Below are 14666 nucleotides of genomic sequence, written 5' to 3'. Positions count from 1 at the left end.
GAACTTCATCGAAATTAGTAGATTGTTTATAAAAGCTCATCCTAAAAAGAGTATAAAACAGATATTTCTGGGTCACATAAATTTCCGTTCGATGCAAGCCGCAAAACTACCTTTCAAGGTCCATGAAGTATTATTAAAAATGAATATTGGGTACTTTTGAGGTGTTACCTCTAAAAAAAACAGATCCGGGCTATTTTGTGATTAATTTCATACGTAACTGCTCCAAGACACTCCTCGGCATTTTCAATACAGCTACAATTTTCAATTGGACATATTCTGCAAGCCTTAATTATCAATAATTATTATTTTTTTTTACTTGTTACCGAACAAAGGCTTGAAATCGCCTATCATGACTGAGTCTGTTGACAAATGTTTGACACTTAGAAATTTCCGTCATTTCACTGCTGTTTAGTTGAATTTCCTCAAACAGATCACCTGCTCCCTTCCATGGCAGTCTTCTAGAGAGTGTAAACTCAATTATTAGTCGTTCTGATATTTAAATGTCATAATCATCCAGTGAAGAGGAATTTAATTTCTTCGAAGCTTCAACACTTTTTTCCACCTCTAGTACACGATAGAGGAACTTAGCAGTTCAAAAAATCGATAAAGGGCTCCTCCAAGCGAATACAGATAAATCGAATTTATATTTTTAGTGTAAAAAAAAAAAACCGCTGTGAGGTCTTGGTTTTACAGTACGACGCTTTGCTTCCGCATTAGACCATGTCACAAACAATACTGCTGACCTGCGCCAGGCATCACCTGTAATCAGTGGGTGGGAATGCTACTGAGATTTCTATTGAGAGCTTCAAAAATGTTACCGGAATCGACTGCTGATGAGCAATCATTCAAAAGTGCGGTTTGAGTGACGAGCTATAATAATGATAAAATCGAACTTGAACCATTCAACAAATTAAGCCAAAAATCTAGCATATTTTGAATAAAAAAACTTTCTAGATTAAGTTCTGTGCATTTTTTCAAATGTTGGGTATTCAATATAAGTCCTCAACTAGATTTGTAAGTTGTTCTCTGTGTGAAGAGGCTATGTGTTCCTCTGGGGGACCCTCAGGGGGTGACCGATGACGTTAACAGCTATTGTTTTTGTTTTATTATATATTTTTTTAGCGATAAGTTACCCGGAAATTGATTCAAACGAACGCCAATTACTTAGCTAGAGGGTCTTTAATCAGATAACTCTAAAAACGAAAAAGAAAAACAAGCCTATTTTAAACTTTGAAATAGGAATATGACACGTAAAGACGATAAATTAGGAGCATCTCCTGCTTAACATGGCCACTTAAAGGTGTTGATTTCGTATTTTGCTGAAAGATTATTTTTGTAAGTACACTGAGTGATTCTGTGAGAGTATTGAAAAGATAAATAGATATTCGTTTATACACCTATGAATTTTTGTCTCATTTTAGTTTCGATTGAATTACTTACACCTTATCCTCTCCTATACCAAAATAATAATTCACCTCCACTTCGGTGAACAAATGTTAACTAGTTCCAGTTAACGTCAAAGATATAATTTCTAATTTTTTATTTTTCATTTTATTCTTTTTTTTTTTGTAGTGAAATAAGTCTTTTAGCAGCTTGTTGCTAAATGTTTGTTTGTTTCGCTCAATAGTCTATTACCCCTCCCCCCACAGGGTATCACCCTAATAATCCACTAATAGACGATATGGGTTAAGCTGAGTCTCTGAGATATTACCGTTACTCCATGTTTTACGAGAAATCATGTCATTAGTTATTAAAAATTTACATAATAAAAGGATCACAGAAGTTCAAGAAATTCGAACTTTTGACAGCACGAGCGCTCGTTTTGCAATTTGCACTGCCGCTACGACTAAGAATTCGTTTTACATGAAAAAGGCACTCGTTTGCAGCCAATCAGAAGCGCGGATTTTTTTCGTGTGTATTATTACACTATGAACTCCACTGAATGTGTCTATACAGTCGAACCTCGATTATCCGGACCTCGATTATCCGGACAATTCGATTATCCGGACCTCGATTATCCGGACCTTGATTATCCGGACCTCGATTATCCGGACAATTCGACTATCCGGACTTTTTTCTCTGGTCCCAGTTTTTCATGATATTAATTAGTTGTGACCTTGAAAACTTAGAGTCGCAAAAAGCCCACTAATCCTTTCAAAAGGCTGTTAAAACAGCGTATTATCCTGTGCGCTTTTCAAAATTCGCAAGTGCGACGAGACAAAGAAATATTCTGATGCGTTATTTGTTAATACATACAAGCTGTGTAGCTATCACAATTAAAATGATGTTTTCTTTGCTGTATACCTTTTGTTTACATTTCTATCTTATTAATTTTCATATTTTCGATTATCCGGACTATTTACCACACTGAAGCAAAAAATTATTTGTTTATTCTGTCAGTACACCGAAAATTAATCAGATATTGAACTCTCGACGCGCGATTTTGCCTTATCTGCTGCTCGAAGGTGAATAGCACTTGTTAATCACTTTTCAACCAACCAATCAGTGCGTGCGAGAAGCTCTATTTACCTGTGTGGTATATTGAGACCTAGATTACAGTTCCACTCCGCTAGGCCGACATGTAACCAATGAGATCATGATTTTAACCGATGTTTGTATTTCTAACTACCTGACAGGTTCGAATACACCAGCGAATGGTTGACATACATCAGGATAAACTTCATGAAGAACTAACAAACTTCAAATTAACATCAAAATGTTACAGCTTCACTTTCTCTTTGTGAAACTTCTCCATGTTCCATCAGCTGTGAATTCCATAAACATTCCGAAATATATTTCGAAGTATGTCCACTATAGTGTGTCGAATGTGTTTTATCCTTAAGCAGTAAATAACAGGATTAACAGAAGAATTTGTAAACACAAGAGTAAAAGTGAACAAATCCAAACCTTCTAAAAACATGTTTGGTTCACTCCGTAACACATTCAGGATGGCATTACAATAGTCTGGAAAGTAACAGATCATAAATACCACATATACATAGAATGTGCTCAGAGAAGATTTCTTCAGCCTCGAGAAATAAAGGTACATTTCGCCATTTTGATTCTGACCAGCTTGCCCTAGGTGCAGAGCTCGCATTTGGATTTCAAGGCGTCGTACAGTGTTATAAATTTTGACATAAAAAAGTGTCACACTAACAAAACAGCAAGTGAAGATAGTAATTTCCAATAAGTCAATTACAAAGTCACTCGATAGCCACAACAAAAGTGAAGAAAGAAATGTGCTCAAAAGCCAGATTGAAATGACCAAACCAACGACACGTTTGTGAGTCACAAGTTCTTGATATCTGAGATGAAGATGAACAGCCAGGAATCTGTCTAAACTTAAAGCTATGAGACCCAGAAACGAAGCGTAATAAAATACACTCGTGATCACGTCGAAGATCTCGTTAAGTAGATTGTCTTCCATGTCTTTGATCCACTTTTAAAAGAACTGCGATATAAAGAGGTTGAGCTAGCAAACCAACTCCAAGATCAGAAACTGCAAGACTCAGCAGTAATGTTTTCAGAGGCTTCGGTAACGACGGCGTTCTTCTCAGTGTGTGGATAGTTAAACTGTTCAACATGATTGCGGCATACGACGAGAAGGCATTGAGAATGCAGTTCACAACGTAAGATAAATATAGTGGGTCTTCACCTTCTGTCATCATTTAATGGAGTTATTTGAAGTGCACAAATCGGTTCTTGTTGCTTTATCCTTTAGATAATGTAATTTCGTTTTCTCTCCCGCTCACAGCTAATACAAATTTGCATAAGAGCCAAACTTATTTTCAACACAACTACACGGAGTGCCGATTGTTTGCTTACGAAAGAAAAAAGTTCCCGACGCTCAGGCTTCAAAGTAAAACCTTTTAAGAGATCTTGAAGGAAATAAAATCTGCGGTAATCGGTGAGTTACCAATGCAAATGTACACTTGATAGGTAAGTAAATGTGGTATATACGTTGTGGGTAAACTACTGATTTCTGATTGGTTTAAGTGAGTTCGATTTGGTCTGGAAAAATAACAATTTCCGAAAGTAATGAAACCTATTTGAAAATTGCTGAAGACCCGTTGTGTGTTTGTTATATAACCTTAATTATTATCCAACTACACTTCGTAGAGTACAAATAACGCCATAGACGAGTACAAATATCACGCGGTATTTGTACTGTAGAGTACCGGTTAAACAGGTTTTCTCGCACCGCGCAAGCGAAGAATTGAACTGTAGTTACGAAAAAAAAATGGCGGACAATTTGATTCACATTTCTGACGACGAAGAGTCAGAATGGCTAGCAAATATACATCCAAGTTTATTAGATGAATCAAACGAAGAAAAACAGCTAGACGACCTGGAAATTTCTTCATTTATTGAAGAAAAAAAAATACAGCAACACGTCAACGCGCCAATTCCGTTCCGCTTCGCATACTTTTGTCACGCACTCCCCGTAGATAAATATCCGCGAAATTCGCCCGCACTGAAATAACAGTTTGGCGTGTTGGATAATAAATAACTTATTAGACGTTTTGTTGTGTAGTATCGCTGAGTATTTTTACTCTTTATTTGTATTTTGACGAGCCCTACGGGCTCGTCAAAATACGGCACAACTCGTAAAAATACTCAGCGATACTACACAACAAAACGTTTAATAAGATATAGGTATTTTTTTCATCATTTGAACCTCGTTGCTCCATGTGCATTATTTCTTTATAATTGGTGGTAAAGCATCTGGCGAGTTGTTATAAATGCGGGAGGTTGACTCATTTATTTATCCAGGTCTATGTTTTTTTTTCTTCTCACTCCCGAGGAACAAGACTGATGTGTTTATAATCCTGAAGACCCTTTGCCATGTTTAATATTTATTTGTGCTGGATGATTAGCGATGTGCTCCTGGCTCTTTTCACTTTCTAGTGGCGGGAGCAAAACTTTGATCAACCAGAAAGAAAAACATCAAGACAAAGATTAATTTAAGGTCAGCCCAAATTCTCTTAATGATATATTTCTCCTCCAGAAGGAAAACTTACAATATGTGCCTCGAGAAGGGTTAACGTAATTGCCTGCTCTTATCTCCTGCAGAACGAGGCCGAGTTAAATAAGCGAGTCAAACATATACAGTGTTATATTTAGAACAACCTTTTGTCTCCATGCCGATCATCTCAGCATTTCAGAACCCATTTTCACCTGAATTCAGCATTTCTATCAAAATCAGAGGTTATGGCCACCGACGATGAATAGAGGGAGTTCTCATATTGTGTGTCAATGTAAAGTTAAAATATCATAGGAAAGGTATACTGTCTTCGCTGTTTAACTATGCAACAATACACCAGTAACAACAAGTTAATACCTTCCTGTAATGGTGGACGACCACACTGCCATATGTTTCATGATTAAATACGAAAAGAATAAAAATAGTTGCATTTTCGTTAAAACAAATAAAAGAAAACATTATTGTGGATGTTACTTTCGCATGACAATTTATTTTGCTTACACAGTGACTGATCACAAAAAAAGAGACTGAAGCAATCACAAACTTTTCAAAAAATAATTTTATTAATTTAGTGATTCAATCTTTCCTGTATTTTGTGGAAAACTTTTAAATAAAAGAAACATACAAATTACCACATTTTTATCATAGCTTTTGATGACTAAATTTCATTTCTGTTACGTAAATATCTACACATTTTAAAAGTTACTCTTCCGAATGAAATTATTTCCTCTTTTCTTGACTCAGAAGAGAAACTTTTTCTCAGTTTGTCTTGCATTCACTGATTTTCCCTTTTTTAACATATTTTGATTCATTTGCGACTTGGGAGCTCTTCTGCTGGAAACAACTCACTCTGCGGAAATCGAAATGCAACAATTCTGAGAATTTAGCGAACTGGTTACTAACTGATAAGTTTTATGCTTCTGTCAGCGTAGAGAAATAAAAATCTTTGTCTTTGCATACGTCGAAAATTGTGTCACGTTTAATGTGAATAAACAATAGTTCTAGACTAAAACGTACGGTCTATCTAAGCTTAAGATGTTAGCTTGATGCAGAAAAGAAAGAAAGATACCGAGGAAAGAGCAAGTGTCATACCTCCTTCAGCTCTGGAAAAATCTCAGCCATCAAACAATCCAGGAGAACATACGTCAGCTAAGAGACAAACGAAAAGCTACATCATGATTAGGATACTTGGGTTCATAAACAAGGCAGCTCCTGAATCGTCTCTTATATTCACTTTGAACTATCTGCCTTGATTTGGAACCTTTGTTTGTTCTCTGGCTTTTCATTGAATGATGTAATTCTTCATCCTTACATTCATAAATTGACTTCCTTGTCTCATATAAGGTGAAAATTAAAAAGACAAAAACAATATTCAACACAAAACAACCAAAATATATCAGGAAAGAAACACGGCTGTAAATATTTTTGAAACTAGCCTTGCACCGCAATTATTCATAAGTTTCAAGCGTTCGGTTGTAGAAAACGTTGTTAGATACGTCATGCTCAAATATTCCGCAGTTTATTTTCCGTCGCTCTCCTATCAGTCTGCTTTATTTTATTTCTTTTTTTTGGGCAAAAAGGAGTTGATAAAATAGTGAACATCTGGAACAAACTACTTTAAAAGCATGACGTGGCGCAAAATACCTATCATTCCAGAACGTTGAGAAACTACTTTATTACATTAACCAAACGACTCCTTCATTTGAAAGCTCATATGAACACACGAACCTGTTTGTTCAACCTGGGCTGCTGAAGGAGCTCAAACAATGAACTAATCCCAGCTTTATGTCTATCAGCTCCAACAACACGCACGGCCATATCTGTAGACAAGTAATAAACATTGTGCACTTAAGCTAAGTTTAACACTAGTGCGCTGCAGCATGTAGGTGATTCAGGTACAATTTGGGTGGAGTAAGGATAGAGGTGTGTTTTTTGTCCAAAGCCACCCCCTATGGTGGGTGGCCTCCTGGTATGTTAACTCACAAACCTGGTATGAACTCGAGCATTTCCTTCAGAGTCTTTTCGCGTCTTTCTAACTTCTGTGTATCCGTTCTAGGAAAAAGAAAGAGAAGTCAATCATACCAACGAAAAAACGTAATAGTACATAGGAAATTAAAATAAATACCAAGTAATTAAATTGGCATGCAATGAAACTAGTTTAAAAAATGGCATTTCAAGACATTTTAGTTTACCGTGGGGGATCTTCATCAAAGAAAAGTGCATCTACGAGAGAAGAAAAAAAATGTCATAGGCGTGCCTCTGAGTAAGTAAAATAATTCAAATTAAAAATTTTTAAAAGTAAATTTTCTTCCTCTTGGCTTTGTGTCTTTCACCAGGTTTTGATGGCAGTCGAGACTTCACTTGCGTTCGTGATGAGCTTATATCACATGAAAACAATTCCAAAAATATCAGATGGATCTACACCAGCAGTTCTCTGTCACCTCTTAGTAAATGAATTATCATAACCAGGCGATGTTCATTCGTCAACAAATCCACTTTACCAGCTAAATATCTGCGATACAAAAAAAGGGACGTAAGGTTGGCAACGGGGACGAGAGTGACCAGATTTTGCTGGTATTGAAATATTCGCTTTTTTGTGGGAAACATCTCTTTCAAAATAACTCTATTTGTTTGAGACAAGAGAAAGAGTTGAGGGAGAGTTGGCTCATTCTGTAGAAGTAGAAGTAGACATCTATATTCATACAGGATAGCCCCTTCAGTGTAGTAAACAATGGTATCAACGGGGGTCCTGTTACCCACCCATCCCACCCTAGGGGAGGACATCCATCACACAGTAATCTCGTGCGTTGGGAAATTAACGTCTCCTGCCCCTAACCCTGCAGGAGACGGGACCTCCATTTATTCGTCCCTATCCGAGAAGAATAGAATATCTAATCATTTCTTGATGTTATAGAAAGGTAGCATATTCTTCTCAATTATTTTAAGACCCTGAGTGTTGGTCCGGCCGGGGCTCGAACCCTCGACCTCCCGCACAAATAGTCCAGCGCTGTATTTATTGAGCTAATGGGGAGGCTGTATTGTTTTGAACTCACTGTACATGGAAACATGAACATTCAATTTCTGTCTGGGCCAGTATGTTGTGTTCTTGGGCAACACACTTTACTCTCACAGAACCTCTCTCCTCCCCCGAGGAGTATGACTAGTTACCGTGGAACTGTGGGAGAAACCGAAATGGGCTCTAGCAGTTATGCCGGTGAGTCTCATTTACAGAATTACTTGATATCCTGCCTAAAGTTAAGTTTCATGGGCACCTGTCAGCGTAAACATCTAGAGTCTCTTGAAATGCGACTTTTCCACAAACTAACAAGCTGTATAACCAGGCTGGAACATTGAATAGACGTTGCGCTGTAAGAAAAAAAAGATGACGATACATAGCTTGACTGGTGAAAATTCACCAGAAAAGTTTGTAAATAGGGACCTTAAGAAACCACGATGGCGACGCCAAGGAAGACTTCGATTCAAAAATGAATTTCTACTCTTAGTCAGAATTTCTAAAATGGCTGCACGAGCTTACTGTCTCATACAGCGCCATAGCTCAACTTCAGCACGACGTATAAAGTAGCCTTTGAGTTCCAAATGGATATTAAAATAATTTGCCATCGCGGTTTCGGTTCGCAGACGACGCAAATTTTGGCGATTTCACGTTGCTGTTTTGCATAGGACGGCTACGAAATGTACAAAGTTTCAAAATGCACGTGCTGAGCTATTGTTCTGCCAATTAGATCTCTTGTTTTTCCTCGTCCTCGTTGCCGTCGCCGTCGTGGTTTCTTAAGGTCCCTAATATCGCAGCGACATCAATCTTCGTTGGCTGTTTTGGCTAATTCTTCGTGAGCTACAGAGCCAATAATTACAGATAGTTTGCGACTTGACTTATTTCAAGAAACCGAGCTAAAAAGCACGCGCAGTGGTTTGGCACTTTGGCAATCTATGGCTAAATTCGCCCAACCATTAGTAAGACAATGAATCACTTCACTTTGTACACGCTCAAAGAACGAATTTTATATGACTTACCGAGGAACAAGATGTAATCGGTGACACCGGTCACTGGTATCTGCGGCTTCCCTGATGCTACATAACAACAAAGATTTCGATGATTATCAGCTTTATCCAAAACTCGTGTCCTACTATGATCCCATGAGCTACACCATGTAGATACGAATAAAAACAACAAACAAAGCGATTTAAAATCTAATAGATTACGGATCAAAAACTCACCTTCTACCTTCAAGCGTAATGCACTACTCCTAAAAAGGGGAAAAAACAAAAAAATTATTACATAATATTGTTCATTTAAGTTGTTGTCCTTCTCGAGAATAAAAAGAAAGGTTTGCGAACCACGCAATACTTACGATGCCGGTTTTCTCCTTCCTGGAAAAAGTCCCTCCTAGATGCAATTCAACAATCAAATGTAACTCGTTAAAATGATCAAAAGGTTTCAAAACCGAAAGTACAAAATTGTTTGAAAGTGTAACACTGAGGGCTGGTAAAAGCGAGTTCAAAGCCATCTACACAAAAACGCTTAATCAAATATAGAAAACAGATATGGAGAGAAGAAAATCATGTCTAAAATGTAAGCGTACCTCGCCTCTTCTTGATTCATCTAGAAGACCCCTACAATAGATAATACCCAATATTTACCACGTCAATAAAATAGCACAATTTTGGCTTACCTTGAATAGGCTCCATTAAGCTAAGAGCATTTGTTTTTGTTTTTGTTCTTTTGTGCGAGTCACCAGTAACCAGAGGTGAATAAAACAACTGGTTTCTGTTAACTATTTTTGACTCATGTGACAAGATAAACTGGAAAGAGAGGCTCTGCTCGTTGCCTGTGATTATACAGATAGTTTGCAAGATCGGTCTGAGATTTATGGTTGATAGCTTAAAACAAAATCAACGTGAAGAAAATGACTAACTTTGGTAATGGCTTCCTTTTTGTTGGTTCTACGGTAGATGATAAGAACGACTGCAAAAATGGATCAAGGTTCTGACCTTTCTGTAGAGAGAAACAGCAAGGTTAACAGTTTTACCCAGGGGACATTCATTGTATACCCAGGGGACATCCATTATATACCCAGGGGACATTCATTGTATGCCCATGGGACACTCCTTGTATACCCACGGGACATTTATTGTATATCCACCGACTGAATACTTGAATAGAACTCAGTATAAGAATCAAGTAATTCACTTGTCTTTAAAGCATCGCCGGCTTACCTCCTTTTTGAGTATTGTTGTCATTGACTTGATCTTTTTACCTGCGAAAAATGCAGAATCGAGAAATTAGAACAAAAAGTATGGACTCCAACAGCTAAAACTGCAGGAGGGTGTCGGTAATATTCCTATGACAGAGAATCACGTTGGGCAAACAACCTGTCACACTTGACATTGTTTTCTGATTAGCTTAGATTGACTAATTTATCAGTCCTATAACCCCTCTTCGCTGTAAGTATGTTTCAAAAAAGCTTTTTTTGGCTTAGTAACGTCACGTTGCTTATTAATCTTTTCTTCTATTGATTTCATCCTGTATTCTTTTCATTCTATCTGTGCATAGGATATATTAGTGGTGCAAAACAGTATACAACTTACCCGCTTTATCACCCATCCTGTCAGGGCCAAACATTTTACTGAATTCCTTTTCTGGTGAAAGGAAGTTGAACAATAATCCGCTTCCCTTTAGCAGCGGATTAGAACACAAATACTAGAAAACAGAAAAGCAACAAATTATTCGAAGAATTCACTCCAAGCCTCGAGATTCATTCATGCCTCATTCTCACCTGTAAATATTTCTCAAACTGAACTCTGCAAGCATCGAAATAAGTAGCTGTACTCTTCTGCGAAACTGATTTTAAAGAATTACGCTTCGGTGGAAGAAGCGAGTCATCGATTGAACCTGCAAGAGACGAAATGAAATGAAATTATATGCACGAAGCACTTTTTAGGAGTGTCGAACAGGAAAAAAGACTAGTCTAGTGGGTCTCATGGGTGTTTCTCTCATCTTGCGCGTGCTGGCTGATAAAAATGACCCTGTGTCTATGCCTTTTAGTTCGGTGTGATATTTCTAATGGAAATAATTCAAAGCAAACATGGATCAAAATCCAATACTTACCGTGGAATTCTTGTAACTTGCTTTGAAGAACAAAGAACTCCTTATACCGCCTGTTGATTTAAAATGAATATCAAAGGGCGATTAAAACTGTTAAAACCAAGTCTGTAAAGGTACAACATCCTCTTACAAGGAATTGCACGATAGTTCCCTCTTCGCGACTATTGTTGGTAATATGAACAAAAAAGGAACGATTTTACTAGTGCCTTCGCCACTTTCAAAATGGAAAAGGTAAGAGGAATGTTTAGCAAACTTCGATTGCTTTGTGAAAAAATGTCAAAATCGTGAAATTCGTTTAGTTCCTCAACAAAATATAGAATGGAAGGGCATCTGTATAACTTGAACTCCCCTTACTAACAGCAGTCTCTGTTTTTCGGTGAAGTTCGTCGCACGAGGGGAAAAAAACTCAGTACGCCTCGCACCTAGAGTTCTGCGCAGTGCGCTAACACCGTTATTTTTTTCACTTAATTTGTTTTGACTCGTGCGACGAACTACGCCGAAAAGGAAAGACTGCTCGTAATCTGGGAAGCTGATGACAAACAGTAATTAAAACCTACCGTGCTACATCCCATCGGGTCACTACAAAGAAAAGGGAAAAAAGAAATATAAGTTCACTGCTTGAGCTCCCCCCCCCTTTTTACCAAAATGCATGCATTTCTAAACCGCTTTACCAGTAGCGTACCGTTCCTCAAGAAAGTAGTAAAACGAAAACAGGGATTTCTTTCATTTGGATCACTTTCACTGCTCCTTTAACGGGTCACCGCTTATGTAAACTCACAAAGCGATTTTGCAATATGCGTGGGTTCTGGAGGAGCTGGGGTGCCTTGAAGGCGTCAGTTTTCAGAGGTAGTGCTAGTTTGGTATCCATTGAAACCGTTTCACTCTGGACTAAAGAAGGGTGTAAGGGACTGAGAAGGATACGCTCATAATCGGAAATACACTCGCAAAGTAACTGTGGAATGAGCGGACACTCGAAGGAACCTCGAACATAGCTATGGAAAAATACCTAACCACTTCAGTGGAAACAGTAAGAATAAAAATACCTCGCATTGAACCCTTTGTCGAACAGCGTGTTTCATCTTAATGAACCGTTCTTATGTTGAAATTGGTAGCTTAAAATAGTAATAGTTATTATAATTTTGACTTTTCATTATCGTCATCTTGTTATCGACTTTGTTGCAAAGAAAGCCACTTTTTGCTGAAACTATACCTTTTTTATTTCAAAAGGTGGCCAGCGTAGCTTTGATTATTTGAAAACTATATACACCGTTGATAGAGCCTGGCTTGTAACTCTAAAGAGAAGATGATGGAATATGAAAAATTGCGCGTTTGGCTTGAAACTTTAAATCCCCAGCTCGCACTCACCGACCGAAGACTTTCACGAAGTGCATTATGGTTACAAACCTCCATGGAACAAACGCAAATACCTCAAAAGGCAGCAGTAAGTTTGGAAAAGAAGTTCGCACAAATATCCAGAGATTTGGCGGAAACGGAAGCAGGAATCATGACAGCGTAGAAACATTGGTTGAAAAAGATGGAAACCATAAGAAGAAGAGAACACCTCTCCGATCAAAACATAAAGTCAAGTAAACAGGGTCAAAGTCGCTGAAGGATAAACTATTTAGTGCAACAACCTGCTGATGAAAAGGATGACACATTTGTTGGGTAAAAGTAAATTCTGTCTTCGTTGATTTTGTGATGGAAAATGCTCTGATCGTTCTAGAATACCTAAAGGTTCTACGACGAAAAAGAGGAACTTTGATTTCGGAATAGCGCCAATTGTAAATGATGTATATTTACAGCATACGCACCTTCTTCTGCATCAGCTCTTTCCACAGATATAATAAAAATACATTTCTGTAAAGCAAAGAAACCTTTTATGTCATGCATGAAAGTCTATTACTGCTCTCAGTTACAGTAATCGAGAGCAAGCGAACACACTACAGTTAACACTAGTTTAAGGATTCATTCTACTATCTTTAAACACGGTGACCATTCCTCTCACTAGACTGATCCAACAGAGTTTTAAAGGATCTGGTTTGATTGTCACAAAATGGAAATTACAATTTTCCAAGTCAACCGCGTTACAGTCATTAAAGTTTACGATATCCTTATATAATAATATTTTACTTAATGTACATAAATTCTTGATGTAGGTTGTAATTTTTTATTGAATATTTTGTTGTGGGTTTCCTGGAGAGTAGGCTGATAGTTTCTAAAGAAACTATTTGGGGCTGCGTCGGTGGGGGTAACGAAATAATTGTGGGTTGTGTGTGCTTTTAAAGGCAGAAATTTTCTGCCTTTAAAAGCACACACAACCCACAATTCCTCTATTCGCTCCGACGAAGGGCTAACGCTCGAAACGTCAGCTTTTGTAATCGTTACGATGGCCAATTTACCATTTAACTTTTGTTGATATATCCAAATTATTTCCTGGAAAGTAGCTTGTAGCTAAGTGTGGTGCTACATTAAATAAAGAACAACAACAACTACTACTACTACTACTACTGCTACTGCTACTGCTACTGCTACTGCTACTGCTACTGCTACTGCTACTGCTACTACTACTACTACTACTACATGATAAGGTTATTTCCTCCTCACTTTAACCTGCAATGGTAGCCTATCCCTGACGTTCAATTAGTAAAACGAAACGCGAAAGCAAAGGGCGCGATGGTAGCGAGGGAGTGAAAAAAAACCGGGGAGGTTTGGGTCGGGTCGCGTACTTAATCTTAAGACCCGACCCAACCTTCCCGGTTTTTACTTGAAGTAAAATGACCAATCACCTGTTTAGTCTCCATGATCACGTGAGGAATCGTTATCTTCCACAAGCTGAGGTCACGCGTCTTCTTTTCTTCCACTTCTTCATTTTCTTCTTCACTTTCCCAGTCACAATCCTACAAAGAAATGAATAAAAATTCGTTTTCGAGCTTTTGCAACTCACGAATTGATTTCAGGATCAACATCGATGGCCATGATTCAATTGCTCTGTGATCCTTTCATTGTTCACCTACATTCAAACAATTCCAAATCGTTTACACTACTAAGTTAGTTGGTGAAAGTTGTAGAGTGTTACCAGAGGTGTGTCTGGGATATCAAACGGGTCGTCTTCATTCGGTGAGTCATCTAGAGCGTAAAACAAATGAAATGAGGTAAAAACTTCAAAGGATTTTCACTGACCACATAATTTGTTGCTGACTTTGCACTATCATTAGCGAATGTACTTGCGCAAGTACTTGTAGATATCAACTGAAAAAATTTTCCCTAAAACTTATAGGGAACTTGTAACTTTAATGATTAAAGAGAGATTCCATCGCTGCTGCGTAAAACTGTAGTCAAGAGCTTTTGTTGCCCACAAAATTTTCAATTAAAGTAAAATATGGCAAAACGGGTACATCTGCTGTAATTTAATGCGTATGGCACGTTGACTGCTGCTTCAAATACTTTTCAGTCTTGCTGGGAGCACACAAATCAACTTCACCGTTACTTACCTTTGTTTGGATTCATTACTTTATCTTTCAACTTTCCAGCTAACCTTGAAAACTCTGCCAAAGGATC

At 37.8% G+C, this 14666-nt stretch overlaps 1 protein-coding gene and 1 pseudogene across 1 annotated transcript; both read right to left on the bottom strand.

The window, feature by feature from the left end:
- Positions 1-2368: 2368 nt before the first annotated feature.
- Positions 2369-3934, bottom strand: LOC148721343 (adenosine receptor A3-like; annotated as a pseudogene).
- A 1591-nt stretch (positions 3935-5525) lies between these two features.
- Positions 5526-11853, bottom strand: LOC148721342 (sorting nexin-14-like). Its single transcript, XM_088735230.1, has 17 exons — positions 11666-11853; positions 11112-11161; positions 10780-10895; positions 10592-10703; positions 10220-10260; positions 9919-9998; positions 9586-9616; positions 9355-9389; positions 9221-9249; positions 9017-9073; positions 8257-8350; positions 7426-7496; positions 7177-7207; positions 6972-7036; positions 6713-6804; positions 6077-6133; positions 5526-5834 (listed from the first exon to the last, which is right to left on the bottom strand). Exons 4-17 carry the CDS (start codon positions 10623-10625, stop codon positions 5793-5795), a joined length of 759 nt encoding a protein of 252 aa, XP_088591356.1. The 5' UTR covers positions 10626-10703; positions 10780-10895; positions 11112-11161; positions 11666-11853; the 3' UTR covers positions 5526-5792.
- Between the last annotated feature and the right edge of the window lie 2813 nt (positions 11854-14666).

The sequence above is a fragment of the Stylophora pistillata genome, chromosome 10 (assembly GCF_964205215.1).
Source record: "Stylophora pistillata chromosome 10, jaStyPist1.2, whole genome shotgun sequence".
Classification (NCBI taxonomy): Eukaryota; Metazoa; Cnidaria; class Anthozoa; order Scleractinia; family Pocilloporidae; genus Stylophora; species Stylophora pistillata.
This window is presented reverse-complemented; position numbering and strand designations above follow the sequence as displayed.

What these genes read in the sequence shown, in the direction of transcription:
- LOC148721342 (XM_088735230.1), bottom strand. Translation starts at nt 10,625, where the DNA reads ATGTTTGGCCCTGACAGGATGGGTGATAAAGCGG. An exon ending in GATAATTCATTTACTAAGAG is followed by an intron (nt 7,208 to 7,425) that starts GTGACAGAGAAC and finishes CTTCTCTCGTAG; the next exon opens with ATGCACTTTTCTTTGATGAA. An exon ending in AGCCCAGGTTGAACAAACAG is followed by an intron (nt 6,134 to 6,712) that starts GTTCGTGTGTTC and finishes TTTGTCTCTTAG; the next exon opens with CTGACGTATGTTCTCCTGGA.